This window comes from Erpetoichthys calabaricus, chromosome 3 (assembly GCF_900747795.2).
Source record: "Erpetoichthys calabaricus chromosome 3, fErpCal1.3, whole genome shotgun sequence".
Taxonomy (NCBI): domain Eukaryota; kingdom Metazoa; phylum Chordata; class Cladistia; order Polypteriformes; family Polypteridae; genus Erpetoichthys; species Erpetoichthys calabaricus.
Genome location: NC_041396.2, coordinates 209635670 through 209649317, shown reverse-complemented (window position 1 = coordinate 209649317; position 13648 = coordinate 209635670). Strand labels below are relative to the sequence as shown.

Sequence of the window (13648 nt, the reverse complement as noted above, 5' to 3'; positions counted from 1 at the left end):
AGAGATGACCAATATCTGGATTAGAAACTGCATTGAATTTATTTAAAATGTTTAAGCTTGATAAATTACAAAAAGATATACATTTAAATCAACTTGGCTAAAGCAGTTTAAAAAAAATAGTTTTCTTAGCCATAAAGATTGATATTATGAGCTGTTTCACAATTAAGAATTTAATGTGTGTTGCCTTCCAGGCTCCTAAACTAAGCAAGTACATTTTGTTCATCAAAGAAGTTAAAGTTTTTAAAACATGTAGTTTTTTGCTTAGAGCAGCCATCAGCATCTCAGGCTTTGACTAAATGAAGCACTCAGATACCTAAGCTATAAATACATAGGCACACTGCAACACCAGAGAGATATAATTTTTTTTTTACTTTAAACAGACACCAAATAATTGGGGAAAGCAAACACAAACTGTCCCTATTTCTGTCTGACATTGGCGTCATCAGTCTCTGTTTCTCACCTCCACTCCCTTTTTTTCTTGAACACTTTTTATCCTTCCAAAATATTAATCTCTCTCTTTATCATTGAGTAACTATTCAAACTTGTTCACATAGTCACTTATATTGTCACAATGTGCTCTAAAACATCTGTTTCTTCAGGTGATATTTTGACACACTGCACTATCGATTGCTAATTTATCAGAACGTTCAATATACACATAATGAAGCTTTACGATTTTCCTCAATGATAAGATATTAGGGTCCAATCTTTAATTAAATGTCTGAGACCTCGTAGAATATTGGGGCAAACCCTCTAATGGCAGCCTGTTTCCCAGCACAGGTACTAAGTAAATTAACATGCTATAATTAAAAGCTTGAGTGTACAGTACATACTTGTAAATAAAGAACAACTGAACTGGTATAAATGAACGGTCTAAGAGCATCAACATTGTACATGAAAACAGAATAAAAATATAGATTGTGTTTCATTGTTAGAGACACAAGATAGATAAGGGTTAGGTGTAGGGTTATGGTTAGTCTCTAAGTGTTTGATTTGCAATTTGGGCTACAATGTTTTGGTTTTGCTCAACATCTTGGCTTTGACCTCTGCTCATTTTGACACTGTTTCCTCTTCTTTTAAATTACTTAAATTCTGCATTCAAGTCTACCAAACTCTAACCAGAAAGCTTGAAATCTAAATAAATTAAAATGGCAAAAAGAAAACACAATGAGGATCTGAAGAACACTTTTGCAAAAGCAACTAATGCTTAGGAAGGGTTTGCAAAGGCAGTGCTAATATGTGTATTTGTTGAGCTGTGTGAGACGTGTTTTGGGGTGGGTGTTCTGCTTGATGTCTGCTCATGCCTGTTTTGCCAATTATAATGCAAATTGTGGCAATTTTAATCCTGAAAATACATTGGAGACAGACACAATATTTGGCAAATACATTAGCAGGAATGTACACATCACATACAGTCACATAAATTAATTTTTACATTGTTTATTAGAAAGCCCACTACCATTCTCACTCATTCAAGGGGAGGAAAGATCCCCAATTACATTACCAATGTCTTTAACAACATTTGACAATACACCTAAAAGAATTGTATTACCGGCTACAGAACTCCCACCAGTAACGATATGTTCTTACGCCAATACAGCAGCATCAGGCATGATATCTTCAACACATCTTCTCTCTAGGTAAAAATGATGTAGATATTGCAAAGTCTAAACTTTCTTTAAGGATGAATTTACATATGATAGTCTCTTCTCATTTTCCAATTTGATGCATCCATTTTTAAAATTTCAGTAAAATTTACAAAAGTTGCAAAGGTATTAAACTTCAACAATAACATTTCAATAATAATGCTAAAGCTAACTTAACAGTATAGTTCCTTAGAATGCTAAAGAAACATAAAAATAAAACTTGACCAATCTAAATCACTGTAAAATGTGAAATTACATTCTCTTTTCAAAGTAACCCACGCTGCCACACTCCAGGTGTCAGCAGTGGCTGTTTGGCAAAGCAAATCCCTAACTCCCACGTGATAAACTACAGCACCTTGAGTCCTGAAGTCCTAAGAACAATTCCATTCAGCTTCACAGTCTCATCTTCAGGTTCAAGCAGCTTTGGGACACAACACCAGTGAAACCTCAGTCTCACGTTGTCATCTGTGTTGTGGTTTATGTGCAGACAGAGGCCACAAAAGGGAGTTCATCCAACACATCTGCAATTCTTTATTTCGCTGTAATACAGCATATTTATAGGGTCTCATCACCTGCATGCCTCAAAGCAGCCATTACAGAATTTTTTTCATTTTTTTAGAAAATTATAAAACATAATTTATAATTTATATTATAAACATAATAGATGCCTATAATACAGATACATGTAATGCAAAATGTTTACTGGGTCTCATCACCTGTATGTTTTGTAATACAAAATAGATTACATTTAAATATTAAAGCAATTATTATTATTAACAATTGAAAAACTATAAAAAGCCAAAAGAAAATCTTTCCTTAAAGTGGCCATTACAGAATTAAAAAAATGTATAGCCCAAGGATAGCTTTAAAATAGCGAATTAGCCCAAAAAAATAGCCCAATGCCCGAGATAGACAAAATGACACACTGGAAAGCAGGTAGGTACATACCATCAAAACCAGAGGGGGTGGTATCCACCCTCTGACATATTTCCGAGTCATAAAATTGGTATATACCATGACACAAAAGGAGATCCCCGTTGGAGTTAAGTTAAGAACATATACAAACACAAATAGTAGGGGAAGGGGTGTTAGATGGATGAAAAAAAATGGTAAGAATTATGAGTTAAGAAATGAAAAATAGCCCAAAATATCATGTTGTTTTTTTAAAAAATAGCCCAAAAACAATGGACATCGAACAAAAATACCCCAATCGGGTGATAAAAACATGGACCGGGCCCAGACGTATGTATCCCTTTTTTCCCCCATAACAGGGCTTTTGATGATGTTAATTACCAGCTCTGCAATGGCCCTACTTCCTATTAAAATTAAACTTATCAAAACACTCTTGGGCTTTTAGCCCTCATGAACTAATTAAAATAACAAAAATATATAAATTAATAAATAATACTGGAAGGAAGTAATTGGAAGGCTACCTAAACTCTTGTTACACATGTGCTTAGCCTGACCTGCAGAAAACAAAGAAAAGGAATGGGCTGTTGCTAGGGACTAACAAGGGTGGGCTTCCTTTGTTGTGATGTTTCCAGCTGAAAAACATGATGGACTATTGGACTATTCCACATGTACAGTAGATATGCAGAAAATATGTGGCACTTTACCTTTCTTAAACCACACTAAATTCCCCCATACTGAAATTAAAGGGCACCATAGAATAATGATTTTACTTTTGTTCTTTGAATTCTATGCAAATGTCAAAATAATGCCGGAAACTGTGTAACTTGTGAATGTATCCTAAAAAAAACGTCGCATCAGCCTTATTGACTACAGTACCTGAGAGATATAACTTTCTGCTTCCAATCAACTACCCTCAATTACATTATATTTAAAAACTAAAAGAAATAACTAAACTAAAACAACAAGCAAACATTATTAAAAAGTTAACAAAAAAAGAAAAACTTAACTAAGCCACAACTATAAACAATTACGGAACAATATAGCAGAGAAGGAAACACATGAATCACCGTTTACAAAACTGAACCCAGCAACAAAACCGTTTCAGATTTCTGATATTAACACTCACAAACAGGATCAAGATCAGAGAGAACCATAAAAAATGTAATTTTTGTGTTTTTCTTCATCCAGGCATCATCAGACATCAAAAGTAAAGTGATAATGGTCCTGATGAAAAAGCATATTTTTCAGTTCTGTTATTAAAAATGTAGTATTTAATTCCTAACACAGGCATTATATTGGCAATGAACAAAATAACTGCTAAAAAGAAACAGTCTGCTGTTCAAAATCAAACATAAGACAGCAAAATATATAAAAAATTATGGAGAATCCACAAGTACAAAATAAAAAACAACAATACAGCCCCATTTGTGCTGTAGTATATTGTACAGTAACTGAAAGAAGACCTGTCAGATTTTCTGTAACGCTAAGGTTCATGGCTTTTTTTTAATGTCAATTTTTTTCTGGAAAACTTTATTGTTACTGTGTGTTACATCAAATAAGCATACAGCAATTCATTAAATCTCATATATGCTAAAGACAATTTTTGTCCGCATCAAAAACTTGGGTTAAGTTACTATGACAACAACAAAGTATACCACTTATGAAAAATGCTCTTATTGTTAGGTGCTTGCACAAGCACATATTATCCAACTAATTTTCATAACTGACTGTCTGTCTGCAGCACATGATAATGAAACAATTATTAAAAGTGGCTAAAAACATAGTATTCTTATTAGTTTGCTTTATATTCTTAATGGTAAATACAAACAAGGGGCTTTTTAAAGTCATTGGAAAAATCCATACAACAAAAATCATAGAAAAAAATAGTAATTAACACTAGAATCCCTGAAGCCTATGAAAAAACTGGCCCAAGTTAAATCCCCTCACATCTCTCTATCAACATCTTTTGTTTTATAGATGTGTCGAGCAGCACAAGTAGCAAGCATCCTGCTATCCCAGTCACCCCCAAGACCGCAACACAACTCTGCTTGGCACCAGAAGTAAAATGGGACTTCCACCTGCAGCTAAAGTCACTTTAGTACGTGAGCAATTCGCCATGCTAGTGTTTAGATCTGGTTGTGCTATGCAGACGGTATATATGCTCAAAAGACAAGAAGTGCCATGAAGAAGCTGTCTGTTGTTACAGTTCTGCCTTTGTCCAGAAACGCTCCATAAGATTTATGACCTCAAACTTGTAAACTCTTTGCCTTGGGTTGTAACTCAAAAGACAATTCTCGAAAAAATGTTGCCAGATGTCCAAAATCACAACAAATCTCTTTTTTCACATATTCTGCACGGGTGTCTTTATTGTCAAAGCACAAATGCCGTATGGGAGTCTGATAGCAGTAACGGGACATTGTATCTTTGATTGTCGGAACAACAAATAGCTCTGAACAGGCGTCAGCCTCGGCACCAACTGTGGTCATTGCTGCTCTTGTGTAAAGAATAGAGATAAACATCATCAACTCAGAGAGAGAGAGACGCAAGTTCGTTGTACCACGTGAATGTCACTGACAGAATAAAACTGAATAATAAGTGCTAACTTTTACAGGTAGCCAAAGTTTACACCGGGTGCTTTTTTTTTCATTGGTTATATTCTTGAATAAAAGTACACATGTTTATTTGATATTTGGACTAAAGTCTTCAAACATTATACACTTCACGTCATTATTAGTATAATATGAAAAAAGTTTCTGCTTTAGGTATGTGTTCAGCATTTCTTGCCTCACATTTCCTTTCATCCTACACTTACAAAGATCTTTGTAGACACGGAACACATGAAATGCATGTATTCCAAATAATGATATACTGTATTATTTACCCTATACAACCACAGGCACCTCACATGCAGATAAGGAGCCTTGACTTGAGCTGGGAGAAACTTTTTGCCCAAACTAAACTCTGTCGGGGGGGAGTGGGATAGCAGGCTGCTTGTGCTAATTGACACAATTACAAAACAAAAGATGCTGATGGAGAGGTGCGAAGGGATTTAAGGTGGGCCGGTATTACGAGTTTTTTCGTAGGTAGCAGGGATTCTAGTGTTAAGCATAACATAATCTGTCTGGCCATTTATTTATTGACCTTGCTTTATCTATTTCCTAGTTTGACAGGTTGAACAATCCATCACCCATATCTGCACTCTGTGATAATATCCAATTTGAAAAGATAATTAGAAAAACAAATTCAAAAGTGCTTTTTCTCATTTTACTGTTAGTAACATCTGTGACAATATTAATCAAAAATAGTTATATAGTAAGACATTCATGCTTAAATATATTTTTTTCCCAGAATGTTCTTTGGAAGTACAAGTTTTCACAGTTGAAAGGCTCTTCTGATGATGGAAAGACACGCGTGAAACTTCTTTTCCAAAATACAGATACCAAACAAATTGAAATGAAGGTAAATTATAAATTCACATTGGTAGTGACACCATGGTTGTATCTATAATACAAAGCAAGTCAATTATATTTTGTTCTGGTTTAAAACTAACTCAGTATAGGGGAAAGATTTTATAAGGCTTTTAGCTTTACAGATTTAACTGTTGTTTGTGCATATTGTACATACAATGCAGATTCTGTCCTCACTTGACAATAGTGGACCAACCTTTCATACATACTGCAACCTTTGAGAGGTTCAAGGGGTTTTAGAGGCCTGCTTACATGCACTGATGACAATGTAGTCTGAAGTGACATGAGGATGGTGACATGAGAATAACAGGCCTTTGGGGTTGCTCTTACATGCCATTTTGTCCCCAAGTTTCTGGAGCAAGTGCTGTGTTCACACTCTTAATATTAAGTCAAAACTAATAAAGATAGGTGTAAAACATCTTGTCCTTCCTCTTTTTTTTATGGTTTTCATAAATAAAATACTCAGCCTTTGAAAGTTTCAATTTCTCTAGGATCATCAACAGTCATTTCTGGTGTGATGTCCAACAATGTATAACTGAGTGGTGATGTTAGGATGACAGCAAGCACCTGCCATTCTGCCCTCTTAGAAAGGATGACTTGAACTTTGAAGTGTTTGTAGGTGCTGCCCCTAAGTATTTTGCTGATTTTATTCTTGAGTGTAGATGATATAGTATGAGTGGCCAACAAATTTTGCTGAAGTGGAAATACTGCAAGAAGTGTTCTGTATGCTGTTGGTGAAGTTGCAGCTCAGTCCTCAGAATAAGATATCAAATTAAAGGGTATTCTACTTCCCTGTCTGCATTCTTTGTCATTACCTTCGGGTAGTAACAGAAAAAAATGAGGTTGCAGGTACAAGTGGCCACAGAGGTTCCTTCACAGAGTTTCTGTGATAAGATGATCTTAGCAGTCTGTGATAATCACAGATTAGAGAGGCTGCTGCTCTGGATTGAACTGAATCAATTGTAAAGTTTTGTCTCCTTAAAAGTACAATCTCAGGGCATCTTCTGGGAAAAGCATCCTGGGGGAGGCACACTGGGAAGGGACCCACGACACACTAGAAGGATTCATAGACTTGTCTTGGTGGGATGTTTCTCAGTAACAGCTGGTAACTTTGGTTTACTCTGCTTAGGGGGAAAGTACTGGATGAACAAGTACTTTCCGATTTCATTGAATATCAGTTTTGTTCAGTTTTGAAACTGCAAGATTCTGAAAATTATATTAGCAGGCAGAATAGAATATTAGAACAATCTAGACGAGAACAGGCCATTTAGCCCAACAAAGCTCGCCAGTCCTATCAACTTAATTATTATAAAAAACATTAAGCCTAGTTCTGAAAGTTCCTAAAGTCTTACTGTCTACCACGCTACTTGGTAGTTTATTCCAAGTGTCTATAATTAAAATGTTCTGATTCTGAAATACAAACTATATTCAATGTGGCTTATTAGAATGTGTTGTTCAAAACTTATATTGGAAAAACCAAAACAGCATAATGAATAAATACAATACCATAACATTTTTCTTGTATTTCTTGACAATGCATCTGTTTATGTATGTTTGTTTCTATGTGTTTTATTAAGATTTAAGTGTAACTCCATTAGGAAATGCAAAAGTTGTATGTATTAATTTAGTCTTATAATCATGATAAAAAGTATTTTACATTGCTTTTAGCTTGAATTACAAATGTGTTTACACTCTTAAAAATAAAGGTGCCAGAGTGGCTCTTCAGAGCAATTGCACAGGGGAACCATTTTTGTTTTCCAAAAGCCCTATCCACATGAACGTTCCAGAAGAACCTTTATTTATTTAGATTTGTAACAGGTTCATATAGGAAATAACCAAAAACAGGTGGTAACAGATTTGTGAAATACCAATGGCTCATGATTTTAAAAGGGCTCTTGCTGCCTACAATTAAATAGGCTAAGTACAGATTTTCTTAATCTGTTAGTGTCCTGCTATGTAGCCTACCGTACATTAGAGATTTCCATTTTTTTCTGCATATAAGGAAGTTATTCAAAGCACAAAGAACCCTTCCCAGAATTAAATGCTACTTTGTCAAGCAATGGTTCTATAAGGAACCATACAACCCAGTAAATGCCATTAAAGAACCAGTGTTTTTAAGAGTGTACAGCAACACTGTATTTTACATCAGAGATTTTTTATGATCAAAACTATAGTTCTAAATGTGTGCTGAATTTACATTTAAGTCATCATAATAGCAGATTTAGATGAAGAAGTTCTAATGTAATCTTTTTCGTTCTTTTTTCCAGGAGGTAGAATTCGCTGACCTAACAGCTGTCCTGCATTGTATACATTCTTTTATTGCAGCAAAAGTGGCAGCAGTAGATCCATTGTTCATGGATAATCAAAGTGTTGCAAGAAAATACATGTATAACAGCTAATAAGTAAAAATGGACTTTTTCATTGTGATATTCTTAGATAATGGTTTTATGCACATAACATTCAATTGTATTTTTATATAAAACATGAAAAACTAACAACATAAAATCTGAACTCACAATCAACAAAAACCTGTCACTTTTGAGTAGTGTTTCTTGTCATTTGGAATTTACTTAACTTGCCACATGTATAAAAAATGCTTGGATTATAATGTAATAAGAACATTTTTATAAATAAGACAAATGCTTGCTAAAATTAAACAAATAAGATTACATTTTAAAGGTTCCATTTAAGACTGGCAAAAATTATGCATTTTTTTCACAGTATTCTGTATAAGAATACCACCAAAATCTCCTTGTGTTGTATTTAGTTTTAAACATTGCAATATGTTTGGCAAAAAAATTATTTTTTTATTTTTTTATTTTTTTTAAAGCAAGGATTACAATATACAGTCTAGTACTGTGTTCACTACTTTTCTTCATTGGTACAGTGTTGGATTCTTGCTTGCAAGCATTTTTTGTTATATTATTACCATTAATACTCTTCATTTTGCATAGCAATTAATGGAACTGGTATGCAATCACAGTACACCATATTCTTCAGACGTTTTTGCAGCTTAAGAAAATTTTTTGCACATCTGTTTGAATAAATATCTATTTATTTATTGTTGTATGTCCCTGAGTTCTTGACTGTCCGTGATCTTTTTTCTTATCAGTAACATATTTGCCAGCAATAGATATTTTTATTAATATAACTTGAGGTTGGATCAGAGAAAACATTATATATAAATTATAAAAAGGGGTGCCAAACTGTCAAAAATAGTCAATTCTGATAAGTAATAAGTCAGATATGATTTATATTATCTCTCTGTACATATGGTATATACAATAATTATGTATATTTATATAGTACATTTATATATAAATTCAAATTTTAGATACTGGATATTTAATTTTTAGCATAAATAAAATCAATTCCTACTATAAATTGAGTCAATTTTTATAAGTAATACTTTTATGGTTGATATGGGTGCTTGTGAGCAGATCCCTTAGCCAAAAGAGTCAATAAGCATGACCAGAATCTAAGTAGCAGAACATAACATAATGGTTTATGGAGGAAATATGTATAATAATGAAAGGTTTACACAATAGAATAATAAATGAGGGTTAAAACAAGAAACCCTACAGCCCTTCAGCCTACCTAAACACCTTGTGTCCTGCCTAGCACCTGGTCTCCTTAACATTTCTCTTCTGACTTTAACCTCCATTTTCTTTGCTCCAGCTCTTGTCTCTGAAATCAATCCTCACCTAGCTGTTGGATAAGAATTATTGACCCAGAAGACTTTCTGGTGTCACTCTCACATAACTAAATATCACTTCTTGTAGTAATGGTGTTTCACAGGACCATAGAATCTTTTGATTGTCTAAAGTATGGCCACACAGTCTTGGTACAAGTGATTTAAAACACCCTCATACCTGTTGTTTTCTTAATATACAGTACATTTCTGTCTAGAGAATGTTTTTCTTGGCATCCTTACTGGGGTGAAAGACCTTTAATAATTTAATTTGCAGTCTCTGTAAGCTTTATGCAACCATAATATGAACTGCATTAGTTGTAGAGCTTGAAGAACAAAAAATGAATAATTCAATATGATCATTTCTGGAACCAATGGGGCCTTTTTAATACTAAAGGACAGGTTATTAAAAATTTAGAGGCTCTGCAGTTAAATGTGGTAGTGTTATTTTCCCTTTGAATTTTAATAAAGCTTATGTCTTTTAGCTTAGTAAAAGAGTGTCTTTCTAGCAATAGCTGTTATTTTTACTGCAGAATTCTGAATGAACTGTATTTCTTCAGTCTAATAATAATGCATTGTAATAGTCAGTTGTACTAGATGCACTAGCTTTTCTGAATCCCACATATTAAGTAATCACATTTAGTTTGCTGTGATCCTCAGCTGTAAAAAGTAGATCTTCATTAGTGAAGAAATGCAACTACTAGAGTACATGCATTTTAATATATAAAACGTACATCATATGAGGAATATGTTGTGCCTTATAAGGAATAAGCCAAGGACAATTGAGTTTGAACTAGAAGATGAGCTAAACAAAACTTTTGTGAGGGACATTGCCGAAGTTCAAGGGCGAAATTTAACCCTAACCCTAACTCAATATGAAAACCAAAATTAAAATCCAAACTAACACACCAAATTTCTAAACTGAAGAGACCTTTTTCACAAACTGTTACTACTGCAATTGATTTGTTTTAGAATCCAGACTGATGTGCAAACCTGAACTTTGTACCACTATACTAGTGACATCATGTGGTAGCTATAGTCATGGAAACCACAAACAATACAGCTCAAAATGGTAGAGCCTATAAGAAAAAAAAATGGAAGTGTGCCAAGATCCAAAATATTTTTAACAAACTGAAAGTTTCAAACCCATCTCAGAATTGTCAGTATTTTCTTGCTGTTTACAGACTTTTAAGACACTTTAAGGACATGCGATTTTTTCTCATTTACTGTATCATCTTACTGAAGCAGTTAATTAATGACAGAATAAGAGAGTAACGGCCAACCCCTTACCCGGCCAGCAGCTACACTACCAAGACCTGTGGCCTGGATGAATATATACTGAGATGAATCTTATATCAAGCCGTATCTCTAACATATTTTCCCCTCAATCGACGGTGTAAACACAAGCACACAAAAGCAGGTATGTCAAATAAGTGAATAAATATATTAAATGGAACACAATAAGAAAACACTACTGCACATTTCCCACGTAGCAAATATATATGTATATTCTTCCACCAAAGCAGCAACGTGAAAACACTATATATATATATACACACAATAACAAACCCTCCCTTGTCCCTGTAACATATAACAAACAACACGAATAACAACAATGAATGAATACGGAAATGACAATGATCGTGAACTTGAGTCTGGGTATATTACTGTCCTGAATACGGATGACTGAAAGAATGGATGTGTTTGAATCTCCCGAAAAATGGAACAATCTCACCGTGTTAGTCCTCGGCGTGTGATGGATAATGACGTCCAACTCTGGCGATGATTGAACTGAAGTAAACCCGGCGGAATGAAAAACAAATAGGATACAAAAGCACGATGTGAAAAATAGCAGGTAATGGTGGTTCGTTGTCGTAAAGTTAAAACTCCGTCTTTCTCCTTCCTCTCCTCCCTTTTCCCTCCTGATTGTTTAAATAGTAAAGAGCCGGATGTAATTGATTGTGAACAGGTTCTTTCCATCTTGGGGTTGCGGTCTCACTCCATCATCCATCCCCTCTGTATTTACAGGGACAACATTCACTGATGCACACATTATAAAAAACAAACAGGACGATGGAAACAAAACGCACTCAGGACAAACATTGAAAACACTATTACTATGTAGCCCCGCTACAAGGAGAATTAACTAGTTTTATTCATACAGAAATATATTGGAGTGCCCGACTAAGATCTTGGAGGGCTGCAATTGCTGCAGGTTTTCATTTTAATAATTTCCTTCATTTGTGAACAGTTTTTGCTGCTAATTAACTTCATTTTCCTTCATTTTAACTGATTTGCTTTTTAGACTCAGACACTTTACTTATTACTTTTGTTTTCTTAATTAGCAGTCAAACAAAATGAGATACAAAGTGAGTCAATACATGACCAGGGTTCTGTTCCAGAAAGCTGATTAGTGTGAAATTCGGTTGAAGCAAATCATGATTCATGGAAATCAGCCTAATTCCAGTAAACCTAGATTTAGCCAAACCTGTGTTTCCAGATTATGTCAGAATTATGTGATCTATGAGGCTAAAAAACGTGGATAACTCACAAATTCTGCTTTTAGGAATAGGCTCAGGATTTGTCTGTTCCAGAAAAACAGATTTGATGATATTCAGAACAGTTACTGGCAGGGTTATAGAGTCAGAGCACAAAATTTTGACTCTGACTCTGAAATATATGGTACCACTGACTCCAACTCCTCTGTTTGTAATTAAAGTCAATGTACAGTACTGATCAAAAGTTTGAGGTCACCCAAAATGTTCATGTTTTGATTGAAATGGATGCTTTTTTATCAAGATACCATTAAATTGATTTTAAACTATAGCCAATGCATTATTAGTGTGTATAATGGCTATTACTGTTTGAAATGATTGATAATTTATTATTCACATATGGCGGCAAAGCCCAATTTTCAGCAGAAATTCCTTCAGTGTCCTAATGGTAAACTCCCTTAGCTTATCCTGAATTAGCCATGTTTAAAAGCTGATCGGTTCTTAGAAAAACCTTTGTAACTGCATTAGCCCCACTGAGACCTGCTATCCTGTTCACTGTGCTCCAAGGTAGTGATATTTAGTTCTGGCTTCAAAAATGGACAAAATGAATCAGCTTTCTCAAGAAATATTTTTTTTGCAGAATGAAGGTTATTCCATGTGACAGATTGCCAAGAAACTGAAGATGTCATACAATGTGTCTATTAATGTCTTGAGAGAAGAAGGCCAGTTGGTTCCAACCAAAATTGAAGAAGAAGGGGAAGGCCCAGATGGGCAACTGCATCAGAGGATAAAAACATTAGCGTGTGTAGTTTCAGAAACAAACACCAGACATGTCCTCAGCTGTCTTCTTCACTAAATTCCTTTAAAGAAGAGGTTACATTTTTATCAAAAGGCTAGAAGAAAAATAGTGTATTTGAATTAGTATATATGAAATTGGAATATGTATTATATTACAATTTACATTTGATCAGAGTAAGAATTGTAATTGTTATATTTTTAAAGACACTGACTCTGACTCCAGTAACCTAATAATTTTATCTGACTTTGACTCCGACTCCATCTCCACAACCTTGGTTACAAAGGCAACCAATGCTCTGAAACTAAATTGCAAAAGAGCAAGTTTAATGTGAAGGATTAGCACTTTGCAGCATTAATAATTAAGGAGCATCCCATCATAAGGTCAAAAGTTGTAAATGTCCCATCAGAAGTGATGATCCCAGCTGCACTATTTAACAAGCAGAAAAAGTCAACTAAGAGTTGAAAAATTGTGCCCCTTCCTGGACAAACAATTGACCCAGAAGCACAAATCTTTTGCCAAATTCTTCCCAGAAAAACATAGATTCTGATTGGAAAGAGAACTGTTTTCTTGAATGTTACTGTTTTACTATACATCTGAGACTTTAATAATTTTTTTCTTTTTTTGGTAAAGGTTACATT

At 34.4% G+C, this 13648-nt stretch overlaps 1 protein-coding gene across 2 annotated transcripts in view; it reads left to right on the top strand.

Moving 5' to 3' along the window:
* sntg2 (syntrophin, gamma 2) overlaps nt 1-9086 on the top strand; it is a 333388-nt gene extending 324302 nt beyond the window's left edge. For both annotated transcript variants that reach the window (XM_028798907.2, XM_051924960.1), the window contains exons 15-16: nt 5907-6017; nt 8293-9086. In XM_028798907.2, coding sequence (XP_028654740.2) covers nt 5907-6017; nt 8293-8424 — 243 coding nt within the window. In that variant the 3' untranslated portion in view covers nt 8425-9086. The remainder of the gene's footprint in view (nt 1-5906; nt 6018-8292) is intronic.
* The last annotated feature ends 4562 nt before the right edge of the window (nt 9087-13648 follow it).